We start from the raw sequence: 19487 nt of genomic DNA on the forward strand, positions 1-19487 counted from the left end.
TATTAAAAGTATGTCTCAGCTTCCGTATTATTAACACTGTATGACGTGCCGAGGAAGACAGATATTGTTAGAAAAATATGTTGCGTGAAGTTGGCTCAATATATACCATAAGACATTAGGATAAATTTGTATTTTCAAATATTGAACGGCTCGACATACGGTATACAGATTTTGAATGACTAGCATCTCGAAATATGACATTCGACCTGAAAACTTTCAATTAAGTAAAAAGAAATGGTGATTGGAAGTTGGGAGGGGGAAGCGAGTGAAACACCTCAACAAAGTTGAATATAGTATTGAGCTGCATTAATTTCAAAATCTGAATGTTGAATGGCATATGCCCCGCTACGCGACATGAAAAAATCATATGATTTTTTTTCTCCCTCTTGAATAATTGAAAAAGGTAAGCAAAAATTGTAGCATCTACAATGAATAAACTAATTAAATAACTCCATTCTATGCTTATACTTGGGCCTCATGTAAATATGAAATGAATATCAGAATTTAACAGTGGGTTGTAACTAGCTGCGATAACGTAGCTTTCTGACGACGATATATTTTTTTATATATTGGGTCGTCAGAGCTACGTAGCGGTCCTATGCCAAGTTTTAATCTGTAAGATTACATATAATTCACACCTCATATGAGTATAATGTTATCAAAATAATGCATAATTGTTGAAAAAACGAATCCTTACCTATGCAAAAACTCTTTTACGAAATTAACAAAGTCCTTATTGGGGAAATAAAAATAGAAACGACCGCCATGACAGATCACGAGTGATGTTATCTCAATTATCCTTTCTATATATGGCCTGCATGGCCAAATATAGTATTACTACTGATGCCGCCATGTTTACTACAATTTCCATATTGGGTCATGACACCCATATTTGGTCGTCTGACCTATATCGGAAGAGAGACGAACTTTCAAACATAGGGGTTAATTCAGATTTCGATTTCGATTACGCTTGCGACGTTTACTTGATAATTTAACGACATTTTAGGCAGAGTTTAACTTCAAGATGTGCAGGATCTCAATAGAAATAGTCCATACTACAACCTTATTTATGGATGTGGACCAATCATGAATGTGCTGTCAATTAATTCTAAAATCGCCCCGGTGTTATTCACACCGGGCTTGCTCCATTACAAGGCACGGGATCGATTTAATACCTGGCCGGGGCAGAGGAGGCCGGGTATTAATATTAGTACTAGGTTGTAACATCACAACAGACATATGGCAAACTTCCTTTAAAACCCCAGTCGTTACGTAACCTAACAGTGAACGGCGGTGACTCAAAACCCAAGTAAACTGATCACATGTCAATAAACAGTGTACTGGTTCTTCGCCTGTAAAACAACAAACAACACATTGACAAATGCGTCTTGAGGTTTGTATTGTAGATAAGGTCACATTTTGCGTGTCGTAATAAAGCATCGATTTACACTACATGCTTTCAAATATATAACTTTTTTTCGGGTTTCCTTGTTATATCTTTGACACGCAAAGGGAATATGAATACCATCTTAACTACAATGCGTTGTTTGCAAAAGGAGTGTTCAATAGAGAAGTTGAAATCAAACAGTGACATATATGAAAACATTGCGGTTCAAGCATGGCGTGTCTTAAATTGCCATAACACAAATAAAAAAATCCAAATGCGTTTGATCACTGAACCTATTTTACGCGACATTTAGCAATGCCAAAGATGAAACCCGGATGTGAAAAAATATATCGAAATAATCAAGATTTTCATGAATCAAAAAGTTATGTGTATGTGTCTAATATCACCATAACGTCCGTATTGTTGCAAAAGTCGTCGTGGTAGGCAAGATACATTAACGATAGTTACAAATATCTCTTGTGTGTCCTTTTTTATAGTTCATGGTATATACACCTTACGTATGATTAAAATAAAGTTGACAAATGCTCAATTAATGTTCCACGGCTACCATAGTTAGCACCGTAGCAACCTGCTTCGAAATATTTTTTCGTAGAATTTAATTTTATTTTCCGTGTAAATATACATACTCACATTGACGCCATAAACGGTAGTATATATGAACGCAGACGACATGGAGCGCTACATAAACAATATGGTTGTTGCCACCTGCGTACGCCGTCTAAATGAAAGTAAATCCTTACTTGATTTTGATTTAACAACAGTATTAGTTACACGGATTTTGGCAGGGTATACGGGATGGTATGACCCTGAAGGGTTTCGTATTTCCTGAGGCCGATAGGCCGAAGGAAATACGAAATCCTGTAGGGTCATACCATCCCGTATACCCTGCCAAAAATCCGTGTAACGAATTTATTACCCCTTTGAGTCTTTTATAATAAAAACAAAGAAAAATAACAGGCACAGTACCTCATTTGGTTTCGTTTTATCAAATTCCTCGAACTGTTCTTCCTGATTCTTTTCTTTTAAATACTACGTCCTCATCATGTTTGCCGCTCGTCTGTTCGACTTTTGTGTGTTATGTGGCACATAGTTAGCCCTTTTGGCGAGTATTTCCTCATCAGTATGCGAAGCGAAACGTTTTGCCATTTTGTAAACAGCGAAGCAGACGACGAATGCGAGTTGTCTCCCGATGCCCGGCCGCAAGATACAAAGACACGTGACCCGTATACCCCTTGTAAAATCACGTGATTCCACCGTATTACTGCTGAGAATCACGTGACATGACCGTATACCCCCTGAGATTTTCGTATACCCCCTGAGATTTACGAATGCGGTTTGGTACACTGTAGTTTTTAACCAATCAGATTCCTAGTTTTTTCTCAAAGGGGTAATAATTTGTGTTATGACAAGCAGATTCAATGACTTCTCAGATAATTTGTTCTTTTATTCCATAATATACATTTAATGTCAGATATTCAACAGGAAATGAGAGGATATGATGTGTATTTACCGCCTCAGCCAATAAAACATTATTACACTGTTTCACTTTACGTTTATAAATGGAATGACATCATCGCTGCAGAATAATTTGTCTGTCGAGCCTCAATAAATAAAAGGTGTGTCTACTACATTTCTGATAGCGTTATTATTTTATTCTGAACCAAAGATAAACTTTCAGAAGAAATCTTATGGACACGTTTGCACCCCTTTTTCATTTGTTATAAAATTGTTTTATCAAATGGACGTACATAGCTGATTGACGACACTAAGATGAGATCGTATTCCTCGCTGTAAAGCTGTGTAAATATCATATTATATTTGAGTAAGCGACTCTTAATATGAAAAGGCAAAGCCTTAAAAGAGCGTAGCTTTTGTTGATACAACTTTCAGAATAAGATAACATACATTTTATTTAAAGTCGGCTAGTCGAGGAATAACAATAAAACACAAACTCTAATGAGATTAAGACCGACATAACAATAACAAAAGTTTTTTTTTTTTTTTTTATTTATTAAAGTCCGTTCTAGGAAGTATGGCAGCACGTCCGTTTTTGAACATTATTTAACTTTTCTTGTCGGAAGATCGGATGGACGATCGAGCCCCACCGTGGGGTAAGTTCGGACAGACATTCGGGTAAGTTCGGCCCCATTGGAATCAGCTTAATCATGACGTCATAAAGCATGCAACGTCAGATTTTACCGCCAATTTTACGACTTTTTATGTGTTAACTACATGGGCCGACCTTGCCAAGGTATTATTGGTCGAACCTGTTCGGGCCCAAATTGACATTTCAATCAATTCTTATCGTACAACAATATGGTAGTGAGTGATTGGCTTGGCTTTATGTATTATCATTTGAAGCTGGCAGTGTCTTGACTGTAAAAAAGTAGCAATTCCGTTTCAAAAAGTTCGCATAACTAGAGGCGAGATCATGATTTTCTTTCTACCCTCTCAAAAGTAATTTTCTCCTCTTAAGTCATTTTATATTAGAGTTTTCCTCGCCATTTTTTCGTCGTTGAATGCCCAGCCAACTAAACTGCTAAGATCCTTAAAGTTGTAAATACTAGCTAAAAAACAAAAAAATGTCAGGGATGGCCGACCTTGCCCCGATCTCCCGTATGTAGATTGTTTTATATCATTGATGATTTGTCAAAATGTATTCACAATATAATTTTTGCATCAATGACGCCATTTTCTTCCAGTCAAAGCTAAGGTAGATATTTGTTCTTGTGCGTAACGTATATGATGGGTCGGATGGCGCAGTGGATAGTGCGCTCTACTACACCAAGATGGCCGGATTCTATCCCGGTCATATGCCCGACCATGCGGGTTTTCTCTGGATACCCCAGCTTCCTCCCATATTAAGAATTAAACCCTCTGCGTACTTCTCTCAGGACACAAAAAGAATGATTGAGATAACTTGGGTAAAAAACTGTTTGGTAATTGCTATAGAACAAAGTGCATATTATATATTTGACGATTAGTCTAAGTAAATGCCTGAGATGTTAGTTAAGAAAATGAAATTTATAAAAGAAAACATTTTAATACTTTGGTGTAACTGAAAGTGTCTTTATATCGATATGTAGTCTTAATTACTGTTCCATCCTGAAACACCGGATTGAATTTCAAATTTTGTAACTGTCACCGAGGCTTGACAGGTAATGATGCCATTAAGATTACAGTTTTTGTCTGTAACTAGTTATAAATTGGCACGCGTTGTAAAAAAGTAATACGTTGCTGAAAAAGGGCGTTGCACTTGGGTTGGTTGTCTGGAAAATTATCGTTAATTTCGTCATAAATGCATTTTCATTGCTCCTTTTATGAGTGGTGATGCATAAATAATGTAAAGACTATATCCAGAGTTCTAAAAGTGTCAATTATTTCGTTCATATTCTCAACAAATGGAAATCAAAAGCTGATGAAATTTTAAATGATCTCTTTTTGAAGATATCTCCCGGTAGAAATATCAACAGAACCGGGTTGATGACAAAAAGGATCTTCAGAAAATATCCGCATTTTCAGGTCACCTGAGCGTTGCTCAAGTGACCAATTCTAATCGCTTTCCGTCCGTCGTCGTGCGTCGTCCGTCGTGCGTAAACTTTTTACATTTTCAACTTCTTCTCAAGAACCGGTGGATGGATATAATTCAAACTTGGTCAGAATCATCCTTGGTACATGAGGCTACGAAATTGTAAAATTGAGATTCCTACCCTAACCGCGGGGGCCAGGGCGGGGCCCTAAAGGGAAAATTAACCAATATTTCAAAAATCTTCTTCTCCAGACTCAGAGGTACTACAGTGATTTTCTCTGCATGGACAAAAAGATCATCAGGGGCATTATTTAAATTGTAAATTTCAGGACCCCCGAGCTATCCGTTCTCCCTTGGGGAGGGGGTTAAGTTTACTATAGTTTATATAGGGAAATAACACTTTTGGGTATATTTTGACAACTTTCTGTAGGAAATTATTTTTACTTGGTGAGAATTATCTTCGGAGGAAGATGGTTTTAAATTGTAAAATTGGGATATATACCCCAACCCCTGGGGCCAGGGCGGGGCCCCAAGGGGAAAATTAACCAATATTTCAAACATCTTCTTCTCCAGACTCAGAGGTACTACATTCAATTTCAGTGCATAAAAATAAAGATCATCAGGGGCTTTTTTTAAATCGTAAATTTCAGAACCCCCGAGCTATCCGTTCTCCTTTGGGGAGGGGGTAAAGTTTACTATAGTTTATATAGGGAAATAACACTTTTGTTTTTTTCCATTATTTTAAGCAGATAATTACTCAAACTTAGTCAGAATCATCTTTGGTGAATGAGGGTATTCCATTGTAAAATTAAGATTCCTACCCGATCTCCAGGGGCTAGGGCGGGGCCACAAAGGGAACATTTACCAATATTTTCATTTTTTTATCCTTTGATGACATTACAAGTATTGTATTTCACTTAGTTTACCTGCTGATTTCCACATCACATCTAAACAATAAAATAAAGCTACCAGTACCTATAATATAACTCAGGTGACCGCTAAGGCCCCTGGGCCTCTTGTTACTTTTTGTGCCTGTGGAAAAAAACTGTAATAAAAAAGTCTTGAAGCACCGAAAAAAACATAAATTCCGGTTATTTTTCATCCTTCTGGAAATAACTGATGAAGGCCGATGGATTGTGACGTGTTTGTGACGTCATAGTACGATAATATCTGAACGAAGTTTCAAGCCTGTTAGTATCACATTTTATGTGATACACTTTTTTCAATCAGAATGTATATTTTTTTCATCTAAATTAACAAGTAATATAACATGAAGATTGTTTTCACTATATGAAGATATTCATGTATAGATTGAAACACAAATGTCTTTGCTTCAAGGATACACCTTCTGTTTCCCCACTGGACGTCTTCTTCCGGACGAAAAAACATTAAAGGCAACGTGTAGCAAGGGAAAGCATGTGTTACCATTAAAGAGCTTTGCGCCCGAGAGATACGCTCTTATTATGTTTATACATATAGTTATATATGGACATTGTATAAATGTTTGTTCCCCAAATTGTGTAAAGTGCCTTGATATAATGATAATAAACATGGTTTGTAAAACATCACGCCAGTATGCAGAACAAACTGTTTAAAGCGTTTGGTTTCATGGTACAATGTATGTTTGTACCTTGCTGTCTTCAACAAAGGAATGTTCACTACTTTGTGTGTTGAAATGCCAGGTTAAAAAACAACGAGTAGCGATATAGTCAAGTTTTTGTCTCTTAGCATTTTGAATTCATTCAGATTTGTTTTAACTCATGAAAAAAATAAGTTGGTGATGCATTTAGCGACTGGTAGACAATCTACAAGATAGACGGTGCTGTTTAATCTACCGTCCACTAAATTACGTTTTTAAAATATTCTATACCTACCAAAGTAACTCTTACTCAATTGAGTTACCAGAATACAAAATTTTTGACATGTTCAAGTTAACATTTGACAAACACATTCGTCGACGAAACAATTTTCGCCCATTGAACCTGCAAACACATTTTCCAGGTACACAAATCGTCTTTCTTCAATAAAACCATCCATTTATTAGCTCGCCTATTCGAAGAATAAGGGGGCTAATGTAGTCACCCCGGCGTCGGCGTCGGTGTCCCACCTTCCGAGGTTAAAGTTTTGGTGCAAGTTTTTTCCAGACAGTGTTGGATCATCACACTCAATACACAGTTGTCTATTATGAGTTAAGTCATTTATATCGAGTGTAAGCAATGTGCTGGACCATATTTTCTTATTTTATGGCCCAAAACAACTTAGTTAAATTTGAGGTTAAAGTTTTTGGGCAAGTTTTTTTGTGAAGTGTTGGACAACCAACATCAATAGGCTGTTTTCTATTATAAGGTTGAAGGTTGAAGCATTTATATGGAGTGTTAGCAATGTTCTGGGCAATATTTTCATATTTAAGGCCCTAAAACAGCTTAATTGGACTTAGTTAAATTTGAGGTTAAAGTTTTTGGGCAAGTGTTTTTCCAGACAGTGTTGGACAACCACCATCAATAGGCTGTTGTCTATTATAAGGTTGAAGCATTTATATGCAGTGTTAGCAATGTTCTGGGCAATATTTTCATATTTTATGGCCCAAAAACATCTTAATTGGACTTAGTTCAATTTGAGGTTTAAGTTTTTGGGCAAGTTTTTTCCAGATAGTGTTGGATCATCACACTCAATACACAGTTATCTATTATGAGTTTAAGGCATTTATATGGAGTGTAAGCAATGTGCTGGACCATATTTTCTTATTTTATGGCCAAAAAACAGCTTTATTGGACTTAGTTGAAATTGAGGTTTAAGTTTTTGGGCAAGTGTTTTGGTGAAGTGTTGAACAACCACCATCAATAGGCTGTTGTCTATTATAAGGTTGAAGCATTTATATGGAGTGTTAGCAATGTTCTGGGCAATATTTTCATATTTTATGGCCCAAAAACAGCTAAGTTGGACTTTGTTAATTTCTTAACAATCACTTCACATAGATGTTTCTACACATTTAAAAGTCTTTGAAATATCCTGGTGGTAAGTGAGGTGGCAAATAAAATGACAAGCACTATACCAACGTTTTACTATACATGTGTTTCTATTGATGCAGTATAATGATAACATACATGTACATAGGCGAGCTATGCTGTTCTCCGACAGCTCTTGTTAACAATAGATGTAAGTGTACCAGTAAAATATATCATGTGGTTTCCTTCCCATTATTTTGATTCTGACTTTAAGAATGAGACATTAAATAAATTTGACCTAAATGAACATGGCGGTTGTCGTCGATAAAGCAATACATGTTTACCTTTTGGTATTTATTTCCTTATTCATTTTCAAGGATCTCCTTATGATTGCTTTTTTCCTGGTTTTAACGAATTTTAATTCAAATTAAAAATTTGTTTGTGTTTTAATATTTTTTAAATACATGTATAAGGTTGCCATATAAAATGGTCGACCACTGATTAAACAATATTTCCCAAATCTCCGTAAGTTACGAGATAAAACCTCAGGAAAATGAGGAAGTGACACCATTGGTCGGAAGACAAGAATGTCCCTTTTTGCCGTTTTATGGTAATAAGCTAATGACATTTTGATATCGGTCTTCACGAAAAATATTAATATGAGGCTGAATAGAAATCTTTCCTTAGATAAACCGTTTAGTGTTAAGCGTTGATTTGATTATGATGGAAGACATAGAGAGAACATTGTATTCAATCTAATAATGATCAATGTACATGAAGAAAACAATGTTCATTGCGTGTTTTCTATAATTTTTGTTGAGGTCGTTGAAAGTTTATTGTGTTTACAAAAAGTGATAATATAGCACTCGTTTTGACATTATACATTGTTCTCATTAATGAGGGTTGCTGGCAGAAGTAGACCGCTATCTGTCAACTTTGAGTCGGCTATTTTTTTTCGGAAAAAACTATAGTTCAGGTCAATATAATACCGTATAAATCATTCAAGTCTACCCACTATTTCAAAACTAAGTCAAAACACCAATACATAAAAAATGATTTCAGAGGTCTTTTTATAGTTTTTGATCTATTTTCCTATTGTTTCCATGTTCACAAAGATTGTACCTGTATTCCTCATCTGGTTTTACCCTTTATGACATCACGGTCATATCCAATGTAATGCATTGAGTAATAGCTGGCATCAAGTTTCATTTGATTTGGCAGATAACATCTCTATTCGCAAAAGTGTAGCAACAAGCAGCAACCAAGACGCAGCTAAATGGCCGGCGAGAGCAGCGGTGGACGGTGATATAAGACAAGAAATAACATACTGCGCACACACACTTGCCGAAAATCAACTTACTGCCTGGTGGAGGGTTGACATGGGGCAGCGAATGACAATCAACAATATCAAAATATATTATAGGGGTATGTTGATGTGTATACTTCTATGTATTTTAGCTGAAGCATCCGTTTAGTATATATTGGTATGTTTGTAGCTGTATAAATTGATATTTGCAAGAGGACAGATAAAACATTCTAAATGTGAATTCAAAAAATATATTTCTTGATAATTTTCTATAAACAATGTTTTGTAAAATATTTGTTATATTGTTTCTTGCTAGAAGTATCTCTAGCATGATTTCATTTTGCTATTAAGTTCATAATCTCTTTGATGCAGGCAAGAAGCATTCATTTCAAATAATGAAATATTACCGTTAACACAAATCAATTTTAATACTTATTCTTATTTTTTTTGACATCATGATATATATTCATTTGTATATCCCTCGAGTCAGAACATATGTGATAGCATTTCAATGGTGATAGCTTTATGGTTTGTTTTCAGGTGTATATCAACACTTCCCAAAATATTATCAAAATACAAAACAATAGATTCTGTTTCAAGCTACATGGTTCTTTCTTTCTCGTTATTGGATACATTTTCTTGAAAATCATTATGCACGTAGCCTACTTTATCCGTTAATCAACATGGTGTTCAAACTAACATAGTTCTTTGTGTTTGCGACTTCAGGCAAATACTTATACATTGCTGATATGCTTAAAGCAGGTGACATTTTTATGCACCCGCCATAAAATGCGGGGGGGGGGGGGGGGCATATAGTGTTGCCAATGCCTGTCCCGTCACGTCACGTCGCGTCCCGCCCCGTCCCGATTCAATTTGAACACTGAGCAAGTTCATTCTTTGACAGATTTTAGTCAAACTTTACACAAAGGTTAAGTATGAATATACTTCGGATATCGTTGTGTTTCAGGGGTCCAAGGTGGTCAAGGCCAATGTCACACTTGCTAAATATAGAAAATCATCAACTGATTCAATTTAAACACTTAGAAACTTTATTCTTTCATGGATTTTGGTCAAACTTTATGCAAAGGTCAAGTATGAGTATACTTCGGACATTGTTGTGTTTCACGGTCAATGCCAAGGTCACTGTTGCTATTTATATCAACTTTAAATGTAGTACCTTGTGTGTGTGCATGTTTCAGGGTATCAAGATCAGAGTTATTGTAACTTTTTATAGAACACTGAAACTAATTTCACATGGCAGTGGGGGCATTTATATCTTACAGACATTTTCGAGTATTTTAAATCAGACGAAAATATCATATGTGTTGTAACTATTATAACACTCTGGTTTAATTGGAATTGGAATTCAGTTAATCGTATAGGTCGCTGTGTTAAGATGTTCCAAAGCGCAGCTTTTGAGCCAAGCCCTACCCCCAATTTCTGTCTTTTTGTTGGTTGATTAGTCTAGCGGTGTTCTACTGGTTACTTCTTCCGGTTATTTGTTTAATCTGGCGTTCATGCAGGGTTTCCCCAGCCAACCCAACCAGCCTGCAAGTGGTTTGGCGATCCAGAATCCCGGCAATCCCTTTCGGCTAGGATTCCTGCTCCAAACTCAGTCATGCCAATCTGGTCAACCGTTCGGTCACTCCCAACCCATGGGACCCCCCTCCAGCCCTCAGGGATTTTTATTTGACCTTGCGGTTTCACTCTGAGGAATCTGCGAGGCATGGTATCGCCCTCACAGCAGTGATGCAGCAAGTTGATGGTTCCCCCTCCCAAAACGATATACCTGCTCGGGTGCTGCTATGGCCTGCATAACCAGGCACCACTTAGCCCTCTGGTGCATCATTATCCCACTTCGCGCATGACAGGAACCTGTTTGAGGGCACTGTGCGTGTCATCTGCACCGGCCGCCACTATGTTGCGTGTTACGGAGAAAAAATCTGGATGGCTGACTTATCGGAGGTAAAACTATTGACGATGGGCAGTTTGCCCCTGATCAAGGTGAACTGGAGTCGAAGGACTTGTTTCCCTTGCAAAGGAAGATGAGGGACCAGGTGGTGTTCCAGACTAAGGAACAATACAAGGTTGAGAGAGTGTTGCGCCTCTCCCTTCACGTCTTTCGTTTCGTTGACGACTTTACAGTCTTCTTATAAGGCTCTTTAACCTGCTTGAGGATTTGAAATCAAGATCCTAACTTGCTTCTTCTTTGCGTACCCTGTTGTCAGATGACATGGAAAATATTTATTAATAATCAGGAAAAAAGGGTCATTTAGTTCTTTATTAATTGAAGGAAAGGATAATTCATTTACAACAATGTCGTATTTTGATGTAACCACTCTCCAATAATCTGACAAATTTAGGAATTTTCAATTTTGTTTACGATTTTTTTTTATTTCAAAGCAGATTCCTTCAAACCCATTTAATTACCTTTGTTCCAAAACAGTTATTTACTTTTCCACATACAACGGTAAGCAAATACCTTTCCGAAATCAGTATGGTTTACCACACAGGATATAGTCACTGACATATGTGTGTCACCTGTGACACTTTCTACTAAGATCTAAATGATCCCAGCAAAAGATAAGACATTTCAGTGCTAAACTTTGACCATTAACAATTTTTTAATTTGAAGTATGATACTTTCCTTAGTATTACCAATATTTTGTACCACCGGTTATGTAATGGAAGATATTAAAACAGGATAATAGAGCACTGAAAGCTATCACCAATAACGTTCGTTCACGTATTTCCCCTCTCTCTCTCTCTAGGTTACGTACCTTCTAGAAAACCTCTATTACAATGATTCACCTCGGGTGGTACCGACCGGCTATACCGACTCATGGACTATATGTTTCGTTTTTATGCAGCGAATTTTAAAAACAGATTTGCTGGTTACCAGATATTTGTGTCAAACACTACTGACTTGAACAATGGCCAGCTGTGCTATGAAGACGCAAGTTCTACAATTGAAGAAGTATCAACTGTAAAATCTCATCAATGTCAATATGTAGCTCAGTATGTGACTATTTACAACTATAGAAACACTCCAACGCGCCATGGCTTTTATTGGCAATGGGCTGTTTTAGAGCTATGTGAGGTTCAAGTTTTAGGTGAGTAAGAACATTGTTTCAATATTAGAAATAAATTCATATGTACATACCCATTTTTGAATTCGTACATCTTCAATGTGACATGTCACATGTCCTACGTTCTTAAGTCATTATTCAAAAATGTAAAAACTTAAATTCTGTTGATGTATCAAAGTTGTAAATAAATTAATAGTCATTGTAGTTCCCGTTGCATACTTAATGATAAACTTTTACACTAAAAAATATGTTCCAAAACGACTACATGCTTCCCCTCGGCATAAGCTTTTCTTTTTGTTTAGGGTGTCCAGTTGGAATGTACGGAGAAGGCGATTGTAATCAGAAATGTCCGGAGGATTGCTATGGAGGAAATTGCAACGCCATTAATGCATCATGTTTCTGTAAGTGATTCTTGAATATATCCCATTTTAAATCCGACTGCAAATGTATGAAAATTATGTAAATGTGGCAAATATTAAGCAGAAAAGCCTTTAACAAAAATGGTATTAAAGCTGGTTGATATAAATATTAGGCACCAACTGTACCAAATTATATTGAATTAATAAACGAGAAGCGCACAAGCTTCAATATAATAGTATCCATTTTGACATTTATGCAATGAGGTATATAGACATATTGTCTAGCCTACTTTCTTCCGATTGAAATATGGTATCGGTGTCGTCGAAAACAAATTCTTATTATTATATATTAGTATTTGTGATTTTCCTGGGACGACTCTTTCTTGAAGTAAAATATGATATGATGTATTTGTCAGACTATACGTCGTTAATCGACAAAAAATATTTCACTACGAAGATGAAAGAGATAGTAGTGATTAAAAGTCATGCTTCAATGAAAATCAAATTTATTTTAACAGATTTTCTAAATTGACCTCATTTTCAAAAGTAATACTAAAGAAAAGTAAAACAAAAGACTTTCCGTGTTATTGTGTCGATGTCTTTATTATTTGTGTTTCAGACTGTTATCCAGGGAAACACGGCGACAGATGTAAGCAAGATTGCGTTGCCAACTGTAAAGACAACATATGCGAAAAGGACTCCGGAATATGCACTGGTAGGGACTTTGATGCAATGTACCCGACATATATTGCCATGTTTCCCCTTTCATAAAGAGAGAGTGTTTGAGATAAAACAATACTGTTGTGAAGAGTGAACACACAGAAACCTTCGTACTAGGTAATAAAGATGACCATTTATAAACGTTAAAAAGGTGGTCAATTAATTGTATTTTTGTCGGAGAAGTGAAAATTTCAGGTAGCAAATGTGACAATTAACGGCGAATCAGTTATAGGTAGGTGAAGGTTCGATGCTTTTAAGTAGACTAATAAATAGTGTTTTGTTTGGTTTATGTAAGTGGCGTAATATCAGATGTTTTTTTATAGTACGATAAGTGGTAGGACTAAATATATGTGTCAGATGAACAAGTTACAGAACTTTAAAAGTGTGTCAAATAAATCAGTTTCAAAACTGTAGAATTGTGTCAGTGCGAGACATAATCCTATGATGTTTTACTTATCCATACAAACTAATGATTTGCGTCATGTGAACTGATTGATCAATGAAACGAATTTGTTAATCTGAAAAAAATGATGTTACAGTCATGTTTTATTGTTTTATTTTATTCTATTTACCTATTCATGTATTGATCTATTTTTCTATATTATTTCAAACACAAATATACACAGATAAATTAGTAAATGATATGTCTGTCATTTCAGACTGCATTCCAAGAAAATATGGAGATTTCTGTAATGAAGATTGCTCCGGGAATTGTAACGACAGCAGGTGTTACCAACACACCGGACATTGTAAAGGTAACAATAGGCAACCGACCTTTGATGGAGGTGGATGCTACATGTATATAAATACAATAGTAGATCAATTGCATGGTACATAATTAAGTGTCCATGTCACTCTTATGATATAATGACTTGGCTTCTCAGTTTCTTAAAGCATAAAAAAATGTATATCAATGAATGAAAAAATAAGTACACGACGTCAACAAAACGCAATAATGTTAAGTATCCTCGTCTACCACTCCAAAAAAACTGTGCCTATACGCATTGTAAACTGATTTACCCCTAAAACATAACCAAAGCTTTGATACATCATAACTGAAAAGGAAACTTTACCTTCCGGGACTTTTATGGAAAAATAACCAAGATGAAATAAACAAAGCATAACCATCATCAGTGTTCTGAGGGTAAACATGCTGCAGTGCTGGACAGGGATTTGACCCTTGATCTCAGGATGTTATACTGTCGCTCTAACCGACTAATCTACAAGTGAATACATGTGTCCTGGCCTAACTCAGCTACATATATATCCAAAAACAAAATTAATGGTATGTTACTGTGTATACCAAAATCCACAGTAGAACAGGGATCTTAAAGCAATAAAAACGATTAAGAAGTACAATGGATCCTATTGTACAATTGTTTTAACTAAATTCTATGAAGTCGTTGATGGAAAATATTTGTATATTCAATCAACAACTTTCTCCATGACAACACGGTCAATTTATGAAAGCGTGTTAGTTTCCCACAGCGATCCTTAAAAATAGTTTCTTAGTAAGATAATTGTGTTGTAAATTAGACCATCTAAATATTAATTACGAGGTGTTGTCAAAATAAATATCATGATTCACTCCCTTAATTCAAAGTAATCTACTAGCTATTAAGAAAGACCCGAGACACCAAATCTCGTACTTTTACTAATGTTATTTTTCAGGATGCGTTTTTGGAAGGTACGGTGACGTGTGTGAACTGTTTTGCTCAAACAACTGTAGAGACAAAACATGTCTACAGGACAGTGGAAACTGTATAGGTGAGTAAAGTTTACTGGCTAAACCAAACAACATATTTCATATAACATGTAAATGTATCGACACTAGAAAATACACGCAATATGTATTAACACCAAACGGTAAACACAATTTGTATACATCAACACTACACGATACACATTATATCTATAAATATATATCAACACTTCATGGTACACATTATATGTAATATCAAAGCTACACGGTACACATAATATGTATATATCAACACTACAGGGTACACTTTATATGAATACATATATATCAACACAACAAGGTACACATATAAGGTATTATTATTTTTGATATCATTTCCGACAAGTGATTGACCAGAAGTGCATCACGTGTTCACCGATAAAAAGTGATATTGACTTGGATAGCGTGATTTTTGTTGAAGGACTAAAAATAGAATTATGACGTATCTCCAAACGAACGCACCATCCCGCCTTTTTTGTTGTGGTTTTCTTCAGATTGCTTACATTACTGTTTTAAAAATATTAAAACAAGTGTAGCTTTTAACTTCGGTCGATACCTGGATTGATCGATCCAAGAAAAGATATATTGACTTCGGTCGCAATACCTGGATTGTTCGACCCGAGAAAAGATATATTAACCTTGGACTGCGTCCTCGGTTAGTTTATCTTTTTCCGGGTTGATAAATCCAGATATCGACCTCAGTCAAAGGCTATAATTGAATAATATCAACACTACCTGGTACACATAATATATATATATCAGCACTTCATGGTACACATAATATATATATATATATTAACACTACACGGTACATTCACGGTACATGCCATGTATACGTATGTTGTATATATCATCGCTACACGTTACATATATTGTATAAATCAACACTACATGATATACATGTGTATATATCATCACTACAAGGAACATAAATTGCGTATACCAACACTACACGATAACATAATATGTATATATCAATTTATCAACACTACACGGTACACACAATGTGTATATATCAACAATATACAGTACATTTGATATATATATCAACACTACACGGTAGACATACTATGTAGATATCATCGATGTCGTCTAAATCCAACAACAATTATATTACACCTCATTCCGTCATCATGGGTTAATTGCTTTCCGCCAATATTGTACCTCTGCCATTTTTTTTGTCAACAGCCCGTATGCATGTAAACAAAGACAGTGTAATGAAAAAGTGAAAACATTCTTTTCTAAAATATTACTAATTTAGGTGTAATAAATAGACTGGTTATATTATGCAATGGTTTTGTTTTAGAATGTGTTCGTGGGAAAAAAGGTATACATTGTGCTGAAGATTGTCCAAGAAACTGCGTTACATGTACGCAAGTAGATGGAAAATGTACAGGTAAATGCACTTCTATTTAATATGATTTCACATTTGGTTGACAAATATCGTCCTTTTAACCTAAATGATTTCATTGCAAACTTTATATTACATTCACCTGGTAAACAAATTATTAGATATTTTTCAGAATATGATAAAGTGTTAACGTCCTATAAGCTATTTACGAATTGCGTGTAATCGTTTGCGAGCGAAAATAACATCTCGTTACGTCATGCATTCTGCTTGAGTGAACGTCCTTATCTTGAACATTGAAAACCAATTACAATCGCGTAAGGTTATATATCTGTACGAAATATTGCATGAACATATTTAAAACATTTTCCTCTCTTGTTTCCCTGCCTCTTTTAATCTCCCTATCCGCATGTTGTACCTGTTGTCAGAGTGATGATAACGGTTGGTATAAAATACTATTCTATCATGATATTTCGGTGGGATTGCAATTTAAAACGCCCCCGTTATCTATGAACACCGTCGTAGCAAACTGAAAAATAGCCCTCATGTCGTTCTTGTCTGTTAGAAATGTATATCTAACTGCTGTAGAATATCCAATAAGGGAAGAAGAAATTCCTTTCTTTTTTAATGTTATCCATATATTCATTATGCAATTTTCACTGAATGTTGTTTCTTTAGAATGTGTTCAGGGTAAATACGGTACAAATTGTGAAAAGGATTGTAATGACAAATGTAAAGATAACCTGTGCACAAAGGACGATGGCAATTGTCTCGGTAAGTTATGCTTTTAATTTTCTTGCGATACAAATGTTGTGATGATCATATTTAAAACACGATAATTAAATACTTGTACTCATATCATTCAAACTAAGATCAGCTCATAGAAACACCAATACAGTTTTTTATCACTGCATTCGTAAACCATACCTTACAATGTCACGACCTGGAAAAAAGGAAAATTGCAACTTTCAAAAACTAAATGTATACATTTAGTGGTAAACTTACTCTACTGTTTTTTCGATTCTGAAATACAAATCAAACATTTTAAAATTATCATATTTAACGCGGCTTATTTGGGAATAATCTTTACACTTAAACCCTCACTAACAGTTTTTCTCGTTAAAAGTTACTTAATAGATTTTTCAGAATCATATGTATCCGTTGTTGTTTTTATATTTGTTATACTTCAGGCTATGCGTGAGCGCATTGATTCTTTGATCCAACCACGTTTTTACTACAAAAATAACTCATTTTTCAATAAAGATAACCCAGCAATGGTTAAAATTTACATAGTGTCTAATACACGATTTATTTTAAGGAAAATCAATATCCATAACAAACTGACAACTGCGAAGATGAAATATTTTAAACAACTAGACTAATATGCACATGTAAACTGTTTTTTTATCAGTGATATTCATATATTCAAGGTAAGAAAGAGCAATGTACAGACGGCTTTGAATACCATATCTACTGAAGATTTTCAAACCTTTTTCTTTTGTGACCGAGGGTAGAAAATAACATTTTAATAAATTCATCATATTCCATTTTAATCTTCGTATATGACTAGTATATGTCAAAAAGATACTTGATATTCAGGCTCATATCAATATCTACCAAGATAAAAAAAAATACTAAAGACACATTGATGTTTATAATTGGTTGATGATTACCTTGATAGTATATTACTAAAACATGTTCAATTTTAAATCAAATTTAAACGGAAAGCATCGATGATGTTATTATGCTTGGTATTTAAAGGATGTGTAGCAGGCAAACATGGTATTACCTGTCAAAAGGATTGTTCTGAATATTGTCAAAACACAATATGTGACCAAACAACAGCTCAATGCAAAAGTATTTTGTACTGTCATACCATTGTTATATTGATATATACATTGTCGGTTATCTCACTAATATAATAACTAAGCGCAAAGATAAAGTGTTAGACTTGCTTGTGTACAGACAATTCTTACAACCTAATTTTTAACCTACATTAATTGACCATTCTTGCTTACTGTTAAAGAGAAAGTTTAACAACTGTTACTCTTATTGTGAATCGGGTAATTATTGAAACGGTTATTTGTTACTTGTGGATTTTAATAGTTACGTGCGTTACATTATTTAATCACCATTGCTTCAAAGCTTATAAAAGTTGTGTTACCCATATAACGTAAAGCAATTATCGACAAGATAATGCCATATTTTAATTGAGCCCATTCGTCCATGCATGAATTGAGGGTTTCATTGTTTGATATTTTTTATCAAATCTTTATTAACTACATCATTTTCGTGTGACAGTTACAAGAAAAATCATTTCCGTTTCTCAGAATGTCAGCATGGATACCATGGTATGGACTGCACACTAGAATGTGAACCTACCTGTAAAATTTGCCAACGGGAAGACGGTGATTGTACAGGTAATTAAGTGTAATCAACACATATTATTTTTTTCAAACGAAATCATCATATTATCAATATTTATAAAAAGAATATATTAAAGATCGAAAGGAGGAGTGCCCAATATAATTATTGTAGCTATTCAGAAAAGCATCATGCTGTAGTTCCCTTTCTTTAAAGTCTCCTTTTAGATTTTGTTTGTTGTCTTAATACACTGACTTTTAATAAAGACGATGTCCATTGCTTTGACTTTAAAATAAAAGCTCAACTGCTGTATTAATACATTAGCAAAACTCAAGCTCGCCAATTATTTTCCGAAAAAACAACAGGTAAGTAATAATATACATGTTATAACAACAGAATGCTTGGATGGTTTATATGGTGGAAACTGCAGTCTGGCTTGTGTCAATTGTGAGCGGTGTTCGAGGGAAACTGGAAATTGCCTAACTACCTGCATGCCTGGATACGAAGGAGAATTTTGTCAAATGAGTAAGATGCTATTTTGTAGGTGACACTTGAATACGCTAGCATGTAAGCTATAAAACTAAATACGAATAATCTAATCACCATGTATAATATACAGCAGGGCAAAGATGTTCACAGCATAATTAACTTAATTGGAAATTTCGAAAATGCAATTTT

General features: G+C 35.1%; 1 protein-coding gene across 1 annotated transcript in view; it reads left to right on the forward strand.

Annotated features, from left to right (window-relative positions):
* Positions 1–19487, forward strand: part of LOC110459129 (receptor-type tyrosine-protein phosphatase T-like) — a 53309-nt gene that overhangs the window by 23500 nt on the left and 10322 nt on the right. Inside the window, exons 3-12 of the mRNA XM_021511230.1 lie at positions 9104–9307; positions 12059–12301; positions 12580–12678; positions 13256–13351; positions 14016–14111; positions 15028–15123; positions 16404–16493; positions 17124–17219; positions 18776–18865; positions 19206–19334. Of these exons, the coding sequence (XP_021366905.1) occupies positions 9104–9307; positions 12059–12301; positions 12580–12678; positions 13256–13351; positions 14016–14111; positions 15028–15123; positions 16404–16493; positions 17124–17219; positions 18776–18865; positions 19206–19334 (1239 nt within the window). The remainder of the gene's footprint in view (positions 1–9103; positions 9308–12058; positions 12302–12579; positions 12679–13255; positions 13352–14015; positions 14112–15027; positions 15124–16403; positions 16494–17123; positions 17220–18775; positions 18866–19205; positions 19335–19487) is intronic.

The sequence above is a fragment of the Mizuhopecten yessoensis genome, unplaced genomic scaffold (genome assembly GCF_002113885.1).
Source record: "Mizuhopecten yessoensis strain PY_sf001 unplaced genomic scaffold, ASM211388v2 scaffold9973, whole genome shotgun sequence".
In the NCBI taxonomy this organism is placed as follows: Eukaryota; Metazoa; Mollusca; class Bivalvia; order Pectinida; family Pectinidae; genus Mizuhopecten; species Mizuhopecten yessoensis.